General features: G+C 37.2%; 2 protein-coding genes across 5 annotated transcripts in view; one reads left to right on the top strand and one right to left on the bottom strand.

Moving 5' to 3' along the window:
- Positions 1–154: 154 nt before the first annotated feature.
- On the top strand, positions 155–2,491 carry LOC149691576 (flavin-containing monooxygenase 5-like). The gene is made up of 4 exons (XM_089868904.1): positions 155–486; positions 641–951; positions 1,013–1,303; positions 1,368–2,491. Exons 1-4 carry the CDS (start codon positions 465–467, stop codon positions 2,415–2,417), a joined length of 1,674 nt encoding a protein of 557 aa, XP_089725030.1. The 5' UTR covers positions 155–464; the 3' UTR covers positions 2,418–2,491.
- Positions 2,472–17,030, bottom strand: part of LOC149691571 (flavin-containing monooxygenase 5-like) — an 81,119-nt gene continuing 66,560 nt past the window's right edge. For 2 of the 4 annotated variants that reach the window (XM_089868905.1, XM_089868906.1), the window contains 2 exons: positions 10,687–11,386; positions 2,472–4,439 (listed from right to left, as the gene is read on the bottom strand). In XM_089868905.1, coding sequence (XP_089725031.1) covers positions 3,447–4,439; positions 10,687–11,325 — 1,632 coding nt within the window. In that variant the 5' untranslated portion in view covers positions 11,326–11,386 and the 3' untranslated portion in view covers positions 2,472–3,446. Of the gene's footprint in view, positions 4,440–10,686; positions 11,387–15,900; positions 16,611–17,030 lie in introns of those variants that run through there. The other 2 variants (XM_089868908.1, XM_089868907.1) reach the window with 2 other exon arrangements.

Genomic DNA, 17,030 nt, shown 5'->3' with positions numbered 1-17,030 from the left:
ATCTCGAGCTAGTTCGAGAACGACAAGCGACTCGGTTAATTTTGCAGTCATCTTCTTATTTAGTCTGTATTCTAAGCCTTTGACAGCGCCTCACCAGGCGTCGCTTTACCTCGAATCTCTGACCCGCGTCACTTCGTGACAAGCTCCAGTTTGTAACCAGTGACAAACTTATGGAAGGAACATATCTTATGAACTTATGACGTTACTAGTCTCTCAGAGAGGCGACCGTCTATCGGTTCTAGCTTAAAGTTCAAATCACTAACTTAAACTCCTACGGTGAATGCAAATTTTAACATCATAGCTCGCTTCAAACTTACAGGAAGACCACTCTGAAATTCTTGCAATTATAATTTAAAACGATGTACGTGTTTAATAAATAAAGAAGTTTCCCTCTACCCAGTTTTTTTAGACACATAGTTAAATTTCCTCTTACCTTAAGCAAGCGAAAATCATTCTGACAAAGTATGGCAACCGTCGCGATCATAGGTAAGAACTGAAATGATTTCAAAATATTAAAATTATTAGTGGATGTTTTTTTTTTAAAGATTAACCGGGCTTTCATTTAAATTTAAATTTAGCGCGTTAATTTAATTAATTTTTTCTATTTTCTCAATTCTCATCTTCGTCTGGTACACCTTAGGAGCGGGAACTTCAGGTTTACCAGCCATCAAGTCGTGCTTGGAGGCTGGATTAATTCCTACCTGTTACGAAGCTTATGGACAAGTAGGAGGACTATGGAACTACGTTGACGGTGAGTGTCCGGACCGTGCAACTGTCTTCCGAGGAGTGGTTACGAACACAAGTCGAGATATGACGGCATTCAGCGATTTTCTTCATCCGGATGACCATCCGCTTTACTTACCGACCTACGTCTACACTAAGTACTTGTCCATGTACGCCGATCACTTTAATCTTTCGAAGAGTATCAAACTTAATCATAAAGTGTTACGGGTAAAGGTTATGGGTAAAGGTTAAGCCTAACATCGTATTAAGAACTTCAACCCGATTGTAGGTTGATAAGACAGATGACCACGAGGAAACTGGACGATGGCTTCTATGCGTTAAAGATTTGAAAAACGAGGAGGTTTTCGAGCTTATCTTTGATAAGATCATCGTCGCGAGTGGGCATCATTCCAATCCATTTACCCCCGAGTTTCCAGGTCAGGACATCTTCCAAGGTCAACAACTACATTCTCATCAATACAGGACACCGGAACAGTTTGAAGGAAAGAATGTTTTGGTCGTTGGGTTTGGTAACTCTGGATGCGATATATCGGCCGAATGCGCCACAGTCACAAAAAAAGTAATTAACTTCAAAACAAATTAAGTAGCAAAATATTTTAAACACCTGGTGATTCGATGAACAGGTAATTCTTTCAACCCGTAAGAAAGGAGGTTGGGTTTTACCTCGAGTTGTTTCAACTGGGTTACCGACGGACGGCGAAATCGGTCGAAGATCCGCCATGTTGATATTAAAATTCCTTCCAAAATCAATCATTAACGATATGTTCGAGAAAATCTCAAATAACGCTTGGGACCACGATATGTACGGATTGAAACCGGACCAAAATATCCGAATCACCAATCAATTCCCGTGCATAAACGACAGATTTCCTTTGGAAGTCGCTTTTGGCAAGATCAAAATAGAAGCAGGAATCGAACGTCTGACCAAAAATGGCGTCGTGTTCCAGGACGGACACGAAGAACCCATTGACGTTATCATATACGCCACAGGGTTCAAGGCCAAGTACCAATTCTTGTCCAATGTCTTTGATATTCAAACAAGTAGCCAGAATTTGTACAAGTTGGTCTTCCCGACTTATTTATCTCGAAACTCTTTGGCTTTTATCGGACTTGTGGACTCTGATGGTAGATCAACATTATCCCTGTCTGAAATGCAGTCGAGATGGGTTGCCCAAGTATTTGCTGGAAACGTAAAGTTACCACCGTTGCAGGAAATGAAAAAGGATATTGAAAAAGACCTGAAAATGAAAACGGAAGTCTTTGGAGAGGGACATACCTACCCTTTTTACATACATTCAACAGAGTACACCGACGAAATCGCATCACTGGCCGGTGTTAAGCCTAATTTATGGAAGCTTCTCTTCACTGACCCGAAGTTGTATTGGCACGTCTTCACTGGTCCTTTCCATAACAGCCAGTTTAGACTACACGGACCTCACCCATGGTCCGGTGCTAGAGATGCCATACTTGGATACGAAAAACGGTTGAAGTCCATCGTAAGAGGTCAAACCAGCTCTAAAGAAACCCATGGATCTGGTTATAAGTTTAAGAAAGCAGTCTTTATAGTAACTACTTCTTTAGTAATGTATTACGCCTACCAAAGATATGTAAATGGTCAAGATGTCCTGGCAGATAATTTCGAATTTTACTATCCACGTTGGTTGAAGAATTGAGTCTATTAGTAAAAACAAGTGGTCAAATAGGGCATATATTTTTAAAATACAAGATTACTTATTAAAATACAAGTTTTATTTTATTTTTTTTATATATAACATAAATTTATACATGGGACAAAAAAAAATACAAGTGTTATAAAAACAATATTAAGACTAAATCACTTTTATAAATTTTATACAAAAATAGTATGTGTTTCTCGGAATATTTTTTGTGAATCATTCAATATCACTTAAACATATTATAACAATTTTATAATTAACAATAAATTGTGAAGTTTACCGAGTGGTTTTTAATTACGATTGTAAAACATTTTCCCCACAATTTTAAACATTCAGGAAAATTGGCGGGGGCAATAATATCTCTCTGAACTTTAATTGCAATTAAATTAACAATAGAGAGTATGGTTTTCCAAAAATTGGGAGGAAAAATCATTAATTTAATTTAATGTCACTTCATTAACATGATTGTTATGGTCAAGTTGAGCTCTCATGCGGTCAAGTTTAAACTTTAAACGTTTACGTGTAATGCTAGGCTGCTAATTTTGTTTATTTTCTAATTCCGAAAGCAAGGGAATAACCTTGAAAAGCTGGAAAAAAGGGGTTAAGGCATCGAAAGTCAAGTACGTTTTAGGGTTTCTTTTTTTGGTATAAAATTGGCGTTTTAGTTTCCATGCAAAGTAATTGACGGGTTAGTAAAGGCAATAACAAGTGTCATGAGTGTTAGTAGCAGGAATATGAGTATTTAATTATTTCGTAATAAATTATAGACAAAGCTTTAGAGAGCTTTGACCAAAATTGGTCGCAATAAATTTTCTGCAATTTTGAATTTCTTTGAATTGATTTTGTATTCAGCTCTATACTAAATATTAGCACCATTTTTCATTAGAATTTAATGAAAATTAATATTAAATAGGTTTGTACTAATCATAGTTATTAGTTACACAAAATAGTAAAATCAACCAGAAACCATCGTAAGAGAGTTAGATCATTTGAATCATAGGAAGTTAGTTGAAAGTGTAATAAACCCTACACCGTAGATGCCAAAAGGATGGCTAGAAACAAGGTTAATATGAATCCAGCTAGTAATCGAACCCACCTGAAGCCTTGGTTACTCCTTTCGATCTTTTGTAAATCTTTCCTAGTGTTGAAAGCTCCTCTAACTCGTTCATCGTAGGTCAAAATGGTTTTTCTAGCACCCTCCCAAGCTCTAGGACCTTCCAGTCGGTACTGGTAAGGCAAACAAGGTCCGGTGAAACAAGCCCAAAATAATCGTGGATCTTTCAGCAACATTTTAAACATATTGGGTTTAACTCCGTACAGAGAGGCAATTTCGTCCATGTAAGGTAACCAATCAATTTGAATGGTATGACGAGGTCCCGTGAAGTATCTTTTGGCCATGTCATCGGCTTTCTTGTTGATGTCCACCATCATATCTTCTTTACTGGGTAGCTTAACGTTTCCGGCGAGTAGCTGAGCGTACCATCTGGCTTGATTTTCGGATATGGGGAAAAGAGGACCAACTGGTTGGGCTAGTCCGATGAAGGCCAGTGTAGGATGTTTCAAATTCGGTGGAAAGACGTATTTGTAAAGGTCGCAACGATTGTCTGTCGGGTCGAATATCTCTTTGTCTAAGTATGGAAACTTGGCCAAGTACCCAGTCGCCAAGACGACCGAGTCACATTCGTATTCTTTGTCCTCTTCGCCCTTGAAAACGACTCCGTTCGGGGTGAAATGGTGTATGTCGCTCTTGATGATGACGGTTCCACTAAGGATACGGTTTGGAAGGGCGTCATTGACCATGGGATGTTGACCCATAATGCGATGTTTCGGACGTAAATTGTACAGTTTGTGGTTGAAACGACGGTTCATTTCCATTTCGCTGAAAGTCGTACTGACTTTGTAAGGAAGCGTTAAGAAAAGGAAGTTGAAGGTTCGACGGATATACTGGGCGTCGAATGGTAAACCATTGGTCCCAACACGATGGAGAACCCAACATCCACGACGGGTACTCAAATAAACCTGCCAAGATAAAAATACCAAAGTTAATTACGGTGGAATCAATTACAACTTGTCCGAAATGATTACCTAACATTTACAATACTCTCAAGTCCTTCTTAAATATAAATCTACAGTTAACCCTTGTCCCAGTTAGAGGTAACGCTTTTCTTTCGAGTTGACCTAACAACCAAGTACCCTCTCCCTTGAACATAGTCTCGAGTTTACGTTGAACTTGACCAATAAAACTTTTCTTCTCAGCATTATAAAAAAATGTAAACCTCGGTGTAACGTAAACAAAGACTTGGTAATGTTGTAGAACCAGTTTTATTCACCCCATAACCATAAAATCATTCAAAATCGGACACTTTTCAATACTAAATCATATTCTAATACCTTTTTTTTATTTCGAAATAACTCAAATACAAATAAAAGGAAGCCAAGTTCATTGAACGTATATTTCTTCTTCGCGCTCCGTTATATTCTTTGATTCATGACCTGGAACTGACTTATCTTGAAAAGAATTTTAAACTTTTTTCTCGTGCACATTTCATTCAAAAATGAACGTAGAATCTTCTCTTTTAAAAAATAAATAAGTACAAACACGGGAAATTATCCATGCAAACCCAACCACCCCCACTCCGGTCTTTAACTTTATGGCGTAACTAAGTTTTCAAGTTTAATTCAAGTGAATGTGAAATATTATTATTGAATTTTAGTTTCTATATTTGCAATATTCAAAATTAATGTAGCTTTTAGGGCAGAGGAATGGTAGAGCGGCGTTCCGACAAACAAAAGGTGATCTGTCAATAGAACATGAGCCTGGGAAGAATCATGTTACATAACTAAAGTATAAAGAGTATCACCCTCCTTCTGGTTTTACTAAATTCCGTACCACGTTTACTTTAAGAAAGTGAAGACACTATGATGATTTGTTTCGGTAATTTTCGTTTACTATATAGACAGGAATGCCATATTTCCCGCTCGAATAGTCAAGGCGCGCGCGCGAGCATGATTTAAACGACCATAAAACCACATTTAAAAGCTCTACGCTTCATTAAATTAGTGGCTAAATTTTTCCCCCTCATTAATTTTCACTTACGCAATGCGTACCCTAATTATTAAGATATCAATTAACTTTCAAGTTCATTCCTTTCCACGCTATTCGCCGCAATGAGGTAAAAACCTTTACAAGGATTTAAACACCGTTTAAAACACGGAACGGTGGGGGTCGAATTATATATATATATATATATATATATATATATATATATATATATATAAAAATAATAATAATCAATTAACCATTAAAAAATTAATAAATTCGATGACCTTGAATGTAAATTATGATGACTAATATAGATTACGACGCGTTAATTTAACTATAAATTCTTGTCTCATACAAGGTGTTCAAAAAAAAGGGTAATCATAGGACCGAATTACAGTAGTATAGTTCTATGGGGAAAAAAATTTGAGTCGAAAATGTTTCAACTGAAATTACATTTTTCTGTAAGGGTCACACCAAGAAGTGATATCTAGTTTATTAGGGAGAAGGTATAAATTCGCGCCACATTTCCAGCTTTATCTCCAGTCCAAACGTAGGCCCAGAGTTAATCCCCGCCGCCTCTAAATTACAACCAGCATCTCATTGGTTCTTGAAAACTCACGTCAGCGCGGCGACGCGAATGACGAAAATTACAGTCATATTTTCCGACTGAGGAGAGGCGAAATAGCCCCTCCTTTTACGTCCCCCCTTGTATTTTGAAAGGGGGGACTGGGACTATGGCGCGCGAATACTTAGGCATCTTATAACTTCTCCCTAATAAACTAGATATCACTTCTTGGTCACACTTAACAAGTTATGATTAAAACCCCCGGGGGGCAAAGCCGGGTTCGGTTGGGTTGCTTAACTAATTATAGCATTAACTATAATTTTTTATAACTATATTTAAGTTGAAACTAAAACCATTTAAGTTCAGGGACAAAGCTAAGCCCTTAAAAAATTAAACCAGTTCGGAATACAAATTTGAAATTTTTTTGTAAAAAATAGAAAATCGCCCTTGAATTTTTACCATTCTGCGCTATATCCTTTACCAATGTCACTTAAGACGACTATCAAAGGCTAGACGACCATTAAAACCCCTAATCCCAGGTGCATATCTGTTCCCGAATTGATCTTAAGCACGTAGAATCAAAATAGATTAAAAACATCCTCGAGATTCATTTTCGTTTCGAAGAAAATTAAAGGTAAAGTCAAGCAACATAACGAATTGTACCTTAAAACAACGGCCTTTTACTAAATATACAAGTTGGGAAAACCAAAATATTACCTCTCCGAGTCAAGAGGTCTACTACTACAAACTTATTTACCCAGATATGGAGTTATTTCACTTTTTTGAAGTAAAAATTTACGAAATATTGAAGTAGTATTCCAAACATAGCAAACAGTAAAGTAGACGACATTTTACATCCAATAAGGATAAATCTTGGACACATGGAAATCAGTCAATGGGGAAAAGAACAGGAAATGAAGTCTACGCTTCAGCTGTTTACCCTATATTCTGGTAGCTACATTCACAACTGGTTTTCAGTGTAAACACAATCGTCTCGTCTCACCTCAACAATATTCTTAGTTTGCCAACACGAATGTTAACGTTAAATAACACCAAAGCTAAATTATACCCAGACGCACTAATAGTCATAGCGCACCGTAAAGAGAATAAAAAGTCTGTAGCTACTCGTTTACCACTAGCCCTTTTACTAATCTAATTGCCACCATGATCTTTTCTTCTATTATAAAATCTTTACCTGATTATTTAAGAGTGTATTTAACTTTCGGCTCACTCTGAACCGTTAATGTCTCTTCATTTCAGACACGAAAATCAAAGCCAAAAGTTTACTTCACTTCAGGCCTCAATAATTTACACTTTGTTTCACTAAGCCTATTGCGGATAATACTTGTTTTACCCGCCGGAGTCTAGGTCTTAGGTTTCTTCATGAAGTCACTAAACCAAGGATTATTCTATATACAGATGTCGTATAGCTTAAGTAATATATAAACAGCCATTTCAAATAACAATATTAAAAAAAATCTTTGGAATATCAAAATGAAACAGAGCTTTAAAGCTACAAAACTACTAAATGCATCATAATTACGAAAAATACTTCCACATATTCACTTTATATTATGTAAAAAGGGAATATTAAGGTTCTGTATGATTTCTTAACACATCAACACAAGGCTAACTGCTAACGCGACGCACTAGTGTAACAACGGACGGACACACACAGACAAAAAAATAAGCTGCTTTTTAACTCTTTCCGTATTAATTTTGAGATGAGAAACAAGATTATCTTAAATATTAAAATAAATATAATTAATATTAAATATTTTCTTCGTCAGTTGTTTGCCTTATTGAACGTTACATCGTTTTGATATAGAACAATTAAACATTCTAGAGAGACTTGACTAATATTGGCGTTTGAAATGAAGCATACGCCGGTTGCTTCGACTTACTCAAATAGGTAGTATATAAGGGATTCGAATCGCGGCTGTAGATAAGAACATCGCAATTGCGTGAACCTTGGAGGAAGACCCCTCCATTGGAAGGCTAGACGTTTCTCGTAACCCTAGCCGATCGCCGCGTATGTCTTAACCTTAAGGATGTTGGTGGTGTTAGAAGCCAGGTGTACAGACTGGTGTCCATGTGGGATGGACAAAAACAAAGACCAGAAGATGGTTGTGTTAGAAACCAGGTGTACAGACTGGTGTCCATGTGGGATGGACAAAAACAAAGACCAGAAGATAGTGGTGTTAGAAGCCAGGTGTACAGACTGGTGTCCATGTGGAATGGGCGAAAGACTAGAAGATGGTGGTGTTTAGAAGCTAGAAAGTTCAGACTGGTGTCCATGTGGGGTGGACAAATGAACAGTTGTTAGACAGACAATGGAGTTATAGCCTGTAAGTGGAATACAATTTCCGGGACTGTAAATGCGGTCTGGAAATTGAATACACGTTTGCTCCGATCTGCAAACTGCGAACGCGGTCACGTGGGTATAACAACGGACAGACAGACAGACAGACAGACAGACAGACAGACAGACAGACAGACAGACAGACAGACAGACACGTCGAATTTAGAACCTCTCCGTGACATACGTCACTCGGAGAGGTAAAAAGAAAAATATAAAAAAATACATTATCTCTTATTATAAAATAGTTACCCATTTAATTAGTCTTAAAAAAAATAATCAAGGACTGCCACCACTCGTACAGGATTGGTTGTATTCTCACGGGCTGAGAGAGACATAAGGGGTAAGAGGGTTGGTTTAGTAGCGTCTGCTAAACCGATCCTCTTACCCCTCATCTCTCTCTCAGCCCGTGAAAATTCATCCAATCCCGTAGGGGTATGTGGTTCGGGCTAGCAGACGCCACCAAACCAACCCTCTTACCCCTTATGTCTCTCTCAGCCCGTGAGAATACAACCAATCCTGTACGAGTAAGTGGTTCGGGCTAGCAGACGTCACTAAACCAATGGCGGATGGCTATGCAGTCATTGATATTTTTCTAAGACTAATTAAATGCTAATTATTTTGTAATTAGAGATAATTTATTTTTATTTTAATATTTAATTCATTTTATATTTAGAAAAAGGCCGTTATTTTAAGGTATAATGTTATATTAGCGGTACTATTCCTTTAACGTTTCAAATGGTTGTCAAAACTCGAAAACAAATCCTAAGTCCTTCAATTTAAGTTTTAACATAGAAGTCCGGTTTTATGTTTATAGGGGTGGTTTTTTTTTCAATAATTTATGGTTGAATAATTAACCTTTAACACCGTGTTTCAAGTAGTAGGTATTTCGAAATAATAAACAATAATTCTTATCGAGTTTTTTAAACAATATAATCGCTTTGAATAACTCTTAATAACCCGATATTAAATTGCTTAAGTTAACGCTTATAGTTTTATTAAATAATAAGGAAAATACGTGATAGTTTTTCATGAACATTCGTTTGAAATAAACGAAAGTAAAAAAAGACTGATAAAAAAATTAATATGGTAGTTTATATATACATTTTTTCTCGATATTTCTCCGTGATTTCAAAATTCCCCGACGGAAGAGATATTGTAAAATAAACAAGATGGTCTAGCCCATAATTAAGCCACATCGTTTACGTACTCTCGCTATCCCTACTACAATAAATATACTTCTAATGAAATATCCCCTAATATACCGGTCAGAGGGAATAATTTTTCAATGGCTGCTTGGCAAAGAGAATCAAATATCACCAACGCCCGTTACTAAATTACTAATACTACTACTACTACTCAGGTAAAAGTATTAGTCCCATCGATACCTTGTAGCTAAGAAGAAACTAAAACATTTCCAAAGCGCGCTTCTAGAACTCTCGCCCGCTCGGACTTTCTTTTAAAATTCTTCTCGATTTGAGGAGAAATACACGTAAATTCTAATAATAAACACCATTCTATATATAACGTCGGTATTTACTTGCTTTTGCTTCTTAAAAATCCCCCTCAATTTCTTTGAATTTTGAAATCGGGGATCGGGATGATTGTCCACGGGTGACCGGAATTTTAAAGGGAGTATTAAACCTTCCATTTAAATTAAGGCAATACTAAAATCCTCTCTCTAGCTTTAAATATATCGAGGAAACGTAAACCACAATTCACAAAGCTTAACATTACCTGTACAATTAAATGCAATGCTTAAACATGCTATTATAATCCCCATCCTTTTAAAATACACGAACGAAAAATATCACCTCACCACAATTCTCTCACGTTCACTCTCCCTCCCTTCAATGACGAACCAAAAATTTTTATACTGCCAAAGGCATAAAATAACCATTTCTTCGGTTAGCTCTGACATAACCATTTCTTTGGGTAACTCTGACCACATTCCAAATCGCGAAAAACTACTACCACGACGACGACCACCACCACCACCACCACCACCACCACAGGCTCGCGGGACAAACTAATAGCCTCATCGTATATATACGATGTGGCTAAAAACACTTCAAAAACGCGGTAAATATTCAGAAAGGGCGGATAGTTAACCACTTTAACCGTGTTCGAAGTAAGGATAAAATTTATCTACGAATTAAATGTCCTACCCCACTGTTTTCCCGATTTTTTATCTTTAAAAAAAAACCCTTATTTTAAATAATACTCAAAAGTGCATAGGTTCAAGGTGGACTTGATAAAAAAGAAACGAAACAACCAAAATTCGAAAACAATAGCGTACCTTTTCAGCAATGGCACTCAATTCCACGGCAACGTCACCTCCGGAATTTCCCACTCCAACAATGACCACCTTCTTATCTTCGTACCCAGCCGGTTTCTTGTAGCTATGCGTATGTATCACCTTCCCTTTGAACTGGTCAATACCATCGAAGTGTGGGGTGTAAGGGAAGACGTGATGTCCGGTACAAATCATGATGCCGTCAAAGACCTCTTCGAATTCGTTATTACTGTCCAGTTCCCTTAATTTGACAGTCCAGCGTCCGGATGCGTCATAATCCTTTGATTGGGCGACTTTGATGACTTCGTGACGGAACATGATGTGTTCCCTTAAGTTAAAGGTATCGGCGTATTGGTCAATGTACTCGATTAACTTGGAATTGTGACAGTAATTAGGTAATTCCGTCGGTGGTGGAAAATCACTAAAGGCGCTCATTTCTTTACTGGAGTTGATAATTGTTGATCGCATAACGGAGGCCAAACCATCTACGTCATCATCTCGGTATCGCCATAGTCCACCTAATTGGCTTTGCATTTCGTAACAAGTGACTTTGAATCCTTCGTCCAAGCAAGCTTTTATGGACACCAAACCACTGGCGCCCGCTCCTAGGACGCAGATCCTTTTGACACCTTGTTCTGACATGGTTTAGCTCTGTTGATATCTCACTATAAACTTCCTCTTCTTCAATAACAAATAACTGAACCTGAAATAAACGAAAATAAAAACAAAAATCAGAAACAAAGCTTCGAACTCAAGTAAAATTATTACGCCCTTTTCTATTGGCTACTAGCAATCTGTAGTATCCATGGAGTATTATAAATGAAGACATAGCTGCAATTATAAAGGGACCCTCGTTCTCAATGTAAGAAAAATCCACTCCATAGAAAATACCAATGGAAAAAGGCATTAGAAGAATATGAGACAGACAAAAATGTATCTAGCCAGACTTAAACTAAAATAATTAAACTACTTATTTTATATAGTCTAATATATTCATCACATAACGATAGCCTACGGGCATTTGGCTAAACCCTTCAAAAAATACTTAATACTTATTAGGCATTCTAATGCTATCAAAAAATAAAACATTACAATTAAACTACTATTATTTTATATAGTCTAATATGTTAATCTTATAACGTTTGCATACGGGCATTTGATAAAAAACTGAATACTTATAAAGTATTCGGATGCTATTTATAACAATTATTAAAAAGATATACATTACAATTAAACAGGTTCATAAACCATTACCAGGGGAAAATAGTCTAGACTCCTAACTATTATTAAATTATTAAACCAAAGGTTTACTAATAACAGTATTTAAAATAAAAATTACATACCAAAATATAAAAACTTAAAATGTATCTTGAAATAAAAAAAAAGAAGATAAATCGAATTCGGAATTTCCGAAAAGAAATTAAATTACACTAACGTCGGATTTGAGCTTCCGGCCTGTTGTTTAGTCAGTCAGGCCAATCGAACAATGATTAAACTTTTGCTAAAAGATTTTGGCTTCAAATTTGACGAGTTTCTATCCCCCTTCCCCCGACAAATTCTAAAACGGAGCACGCGCAACCTGTTGAGTATCGCGTACAGCCTCCAAAAATCCAGATCCCTGAGTTAACCGGTACCTCTGCAGACTATATATACACAGTTAAATAGACCCTATCAGCAATAACATCTGAAGGACTTCGAGCCTTCAATAGAAAGCGAGCATGTCAAGAATGGCATTTTCTAGAAGATACGATACTTAGAAGGGATGCGCGGGTTGAATTTTATTTTTTTATTTTCGAAGTGTGTAAAAAAATAATGAATTTATCAATTAGAACCATGTTTTTATCTACAATATTAAATAAGATACAAGAAATTAAAGGCCGACTTCCAGCAGCGAAAAGGGTTCTAGCGAACTGAAAACCGAGCATCGAGACTAACAATGTCCCAGCGACCGTGCCGATTTTCGAATCCCCGCTGGGTCAAAAGTTAGGAGGGTTCTCGCTAACTGAAAACCGAGCATCGAGACTAACAATGAAGGGACCGTGCCGATTTTCGAATCCCCGCTGGGGCAAAAGTTAGGAGGGTTCTCGCTAACTGAAAACCGAGCATCGAGACTAACAATGAAGGGACCGTGCCGATTTTCGAATCCCCGCTGGGTCAAAAGTTAGGAGGGTTCTCGCTAACTGAAAACCGAGCATCGAGACTAACAATGAAGGGACCGTGCCGATTTTCGAATCCCCGCTGGGTCAAAAGTTAGGAGGGTTCTCGCTAACTGAAAACCGAGCATCGAGACTAACAATGAAGGGACCGTGCCGATTTTCGAATCCCCGCTGGGGTAAAAGTTAGGAGGGTTCTCGCTAACTGAAAACCGAGCATCGAGACTAACAATGAAGGGACCGTGCCGATTTTCGAATCCCCGCTGGGTCAAAAGTTAGGAGGGTTCTCGCTAACTGAAAACCGAGCATCGAGACTAACAATGAAGGGACCGTGCCGATTTTCGAATCCCCGCTGGGGTAAAAGATGAAAGGGTTCTAGCTAACTGAAAACCGCGCATCGAGACTAACAATGAAGGGACCGTGCCGATTTTCGAATCCCCGCTGGGGTAAAAGATGAAGGGTTTTCAGTTCGCTGGAAGTCGGCCTTTAAGTCTTCATTCAGAGTTCGATTTTTTAAGAAAACAAATTATTTATAGAAAATTACGTCTCATCTTTCGATATTGAAAATAAAGAGAAAAAATAAGGGTATAATAATTGAAGGACAAGAATTGATAAAACCAACCTTATAAGTCGGCGTTCGTTATTTGACGAGTACCGATACAATCGAATATGTATGATTGCTCGTCTTTTATGGACACTAAGAATTGTTCGGCAATAACAACTACTCGAAACTCCTTGAATAACGAACAACGAATAAAGAAGTGTTTTTGAAATCAGTGCATTTTATTATTTAAGAAAGACTTAGTTTTTTTAGTGACGCATGCGCGCTATGGTGATTATTAGCAGCTTAATTATAAGCTCGCGTGCATTAAAGGGGCTAGAGAAATTTCCTCCCCCCCCCCCCATTTTTTAACTGTAACGTAAGGGTTGCCAATAATTTGTAATTTAATCACAGGATAGGAACTAATTATCACTTGCCTGGCAACACTTATCAGTACGTAATCTAAACGCCATAAGTGATATGTTACTACCATAAGTATGACCCTACCTATACGATTCGTAATGCTACTGAGAGACTTACAGCTCGAGCTAAAGTTCTAGCAGAACGACAAGCGAGAATTGAAGTCCTAAACTCCATCTAAGTTCCTATTTAGTCTGTACATACTAAGCCTTTGACAGCGCCTCACCAGGTGTCTTCGCTTGCCTTTACCTCGAATCTATGGCATAAATCAATCACTTCATGATAAGCTCCAGTTTCTAAGTTACCAGTGACAAACTTATGGAAGGAACATATCTTATGAACTAATGATAGGCGTGATAACAGTCAAGAAATGTTTGAAGCCTTTTTTTATAGCAGTATATTATTTTACAAAAAAACAACGTGGTATGTAACCCTGAGGTAACAGCAAAAAAAAACAACAAAAACCAAGTAAGATTATAATAATATATCCTACCGAAACTCCACCTAAGGATAATTATCATAATTTATGCATAGATTGAATAAAAATTGATATTTTTTATTTATTTTTTTTCAAGGGCGATTTTAATTTAAAGTCTGGCAAAACAATAGACTTCATAAATATTAAAAGTTGCCAAATCATTTTTAAGTCAATTTTCCTCAATTGAAAAGTTAAATTAAATAACTTATATAAAATAAGCATTCCACGTCATGGAAATCATTAAAGTTAAACAAAGGGTGTTGAGAAATTGCCATTAACTGTATTACATCATAATTTATGAACAAATAAAGAATCTCGTGCTGGAAATTCTATACTAAAATAAATAAGAGAAGGCAGATACTCTGATGCAAATAAATAATTATTGACTAAAATATAAGTGCACTAATAAGCAAAACGTTACTAACAAAAAACAATAGTGTCTCATTATAAAACATCCTGAGTATGAACAGAAGTGAGATGAGACTAGAAGTACTGAGCTAACCAAATTCTTCACTCGGCGAAAGTGAATATTCTTGATAACACACCAACGGTTGGCCCTCTGCTGGCGGTTTCTGAAGTTCCCTTCCAAAACGTGAGACGCTCGCGGTGGTAGACGGCCGAACTAGATTCAAGGAGCCGCGTCCGTGTTTCGCCGCTTTAGGTTGAGGGGAAGGGGGCAGGAAATTTTTTTGGAACTCGACCAATTTTTTTCTCTGTAGTGTAGGCGCGATTGAAGCGGCGTAAAATCCTCAAATTTGTTCACTAGTGCCAGGATCTACTACCAATGCTAGAGCCCTTCACTTCTAGTCTCATCTCACTTCTGGTATGAACAATAAAGGGCTTCAAATTTGAGAGTCCATTAAGTCCGTATTGTTTGAATTCATGTCTTTGTTGTACTTCAATTCTCGCTTGTCATTCTCGAACTAGTTATCTCTCAGTTAAGTCTCTAGCATTACGAAGTATAGAGCTATTTCAGTGGGTGAAAAATTTCGTCTGCTACGAAAATTGGGCCTGCCTTTGAGTGTAGGGCGGACATTTTGCGAGGGTTTTCTCTATGGGCAAATAGCATTGGTGACGTAGCCATTACCCCCTCTGAAATAGCTCTATAGGTAGTGTCATACTTATGGATGGAACATATAAAGTTACGTCCCTACTTAATATTTCTTCATGTACAAATAATTATAAATAAAGTTGTCACGAAATTTAAAAATAATAAACAAAACGTATCTTTATATAAAAAAAGAAAAAATACCCGTTATTAAAATACGTGTAAATATTTACAAACCAGAATGCCTTGAACTTTTTTAAAAAAGCGTTTAGTTTTTAAGCGTAACTAGGGTCAGTGTGCCTAACTTTGGACAGCTGCAACTTTAGACACTTTTATTATAAAAATCATATTTAATTACTGGATGCATCAAATTGATAATGAAATAGCTTATTTTAAAGCTTAGAATGTGAGGAATTTAGAAAAAAATACTTCAAAGTCGTAGAATAACATCCGACTACGTTACGAGCCAAATTAGCCCACTCCCCAAACTCGTCCATTTAAATTACGGCCAAATTTGGCGGGGGTCAACCCTTTGGTCCCGGGAAATAAGGTTTGACGAAAATTAGAGAAATCATACCTGAACGAACTAGAAACCATTCGAAAGAGCAACTTTTTGGCTTCATAATCCGTATTTTAAACACTGTCTTACGCGGGAAATTCGACGAAATATTCAGCTTTAAAAACACCTGGGCAAATTTCTAACTTTGGACACTTTCATGCTGGCCGATTTCTCCGTTTGTTAACACTAATTAACTCGCGATATTAGCCTTTTTTAGAGTTTAAAACAATAAGGGACACGTCCTCAGTTTGTTAAAATTGTTACGCGGCAAACAGAGCGCCAAAATTAAAGGCTAGAGCAGACGGCGCGATTCTCTCCGCGGTTCGATTCGGATCGGATCTCTCAAAACCGTTACGTAGCGCTACAATAGAACTACAAATTGGCGCCAATTTCAATTCGAAGACTGCGAAGTTTTATTTAACAATTGTGATTCGCCTAATGCGTCCCCAAGTCACCCTTTTTTCGCTGTCCAAAGTTAGGAAGGGGTGTCCAAAGTTAGGAAGGGGGCGTCCAAAGTTACATAGAAGTGTCCAAAGTTGAGCACGAATTCGGCCTTTGGGGAACTCTACTTTGTGAAAAATGTATTCCATTTTAAAAGTTGAAAACTTGTGAGAATGCGTCTTAAGAATGCTTCTCTCCATTGCTTTTTTAATTTTGAGTCTAACATATAAGCAACGGAAGTTATTCAAGGTTATGCAAAAAGTGTCCAAAGTTATGCATACTGACCCTATAAATACTGAATATTAATATCATTTTAAATGTCTAGGGGTCGAAAGATAAAATGAATGTAAAGTATTTATGCGTTTCCGGTGAATTTGAATGACTTAGCGAGTGCGTCACGTTTTAACTATACCTCCTTTTATCTGCGAACTTTAATAAGTCCCTAAAGATAATATTGGATATCAAGGGGACATTTAATCGGAATACAAAAAAGTGAAAGCATAAGTGTTATTTTCATAAGTTCATAAGATATGTTGGCCATAAGTTTGTCACTGGTAACTTAGAAACTGGAGCTTGTCATGAAGTGATTGAAGTAGGTCATAGATTCGAGGTAAAGCGACGCCTGGTTTTTGCGCTGTCAAAGGCTTAGTATACAGACTAAATAGGAACTTGGAGGGGGTGCAAAACTAACCACCGAGTGTAGGACT

This window comes from Phalangium opilio, unplaced genomic scaffold (genome assembly GCF_054372755.1).
Source record: "Phalangium opilio isolate 3A_F unplaced genomic scaffold, DU_Popi_V2 ptg000025l_1, whole genome shotgun sequence".
NCBI lineage: Eukaryota > Metazoa > Arthropoda > Arachnida > Opiliones > Phalangiidae > Phalangium > Phalangium opilio.
The sequence above is the reverse complement of the archived record's forward strand: the minus strand, read 5'-3'. Positions and strand labels throughout refer to the sequence as shown.

What these genes read in the sequence shown, in the direction of transcription:
- LOC149691576 (XM_089868904.1), top strand. Translation starts at nt 465, where the DNA reads ATGGCAACCGTCGCGATCATAG. An exon ending in GGCAACCGTCGCGATCATAG is followed by an intron (nt 487 to 640) that starts GTAAGAACTGAA and finishes GGTACACCTTAG; the next exon opens with GAGCGGGAACTTCAGGTTTA. An exon ending in TTAATCATAAAGTGTTACGG is followed by an intron (nt 952 to 1,012) that starts GTAAAGGTTATG and finishes ACCCGATTGTAG; the next exon opens with GTTGATAAGACAGATGACCA.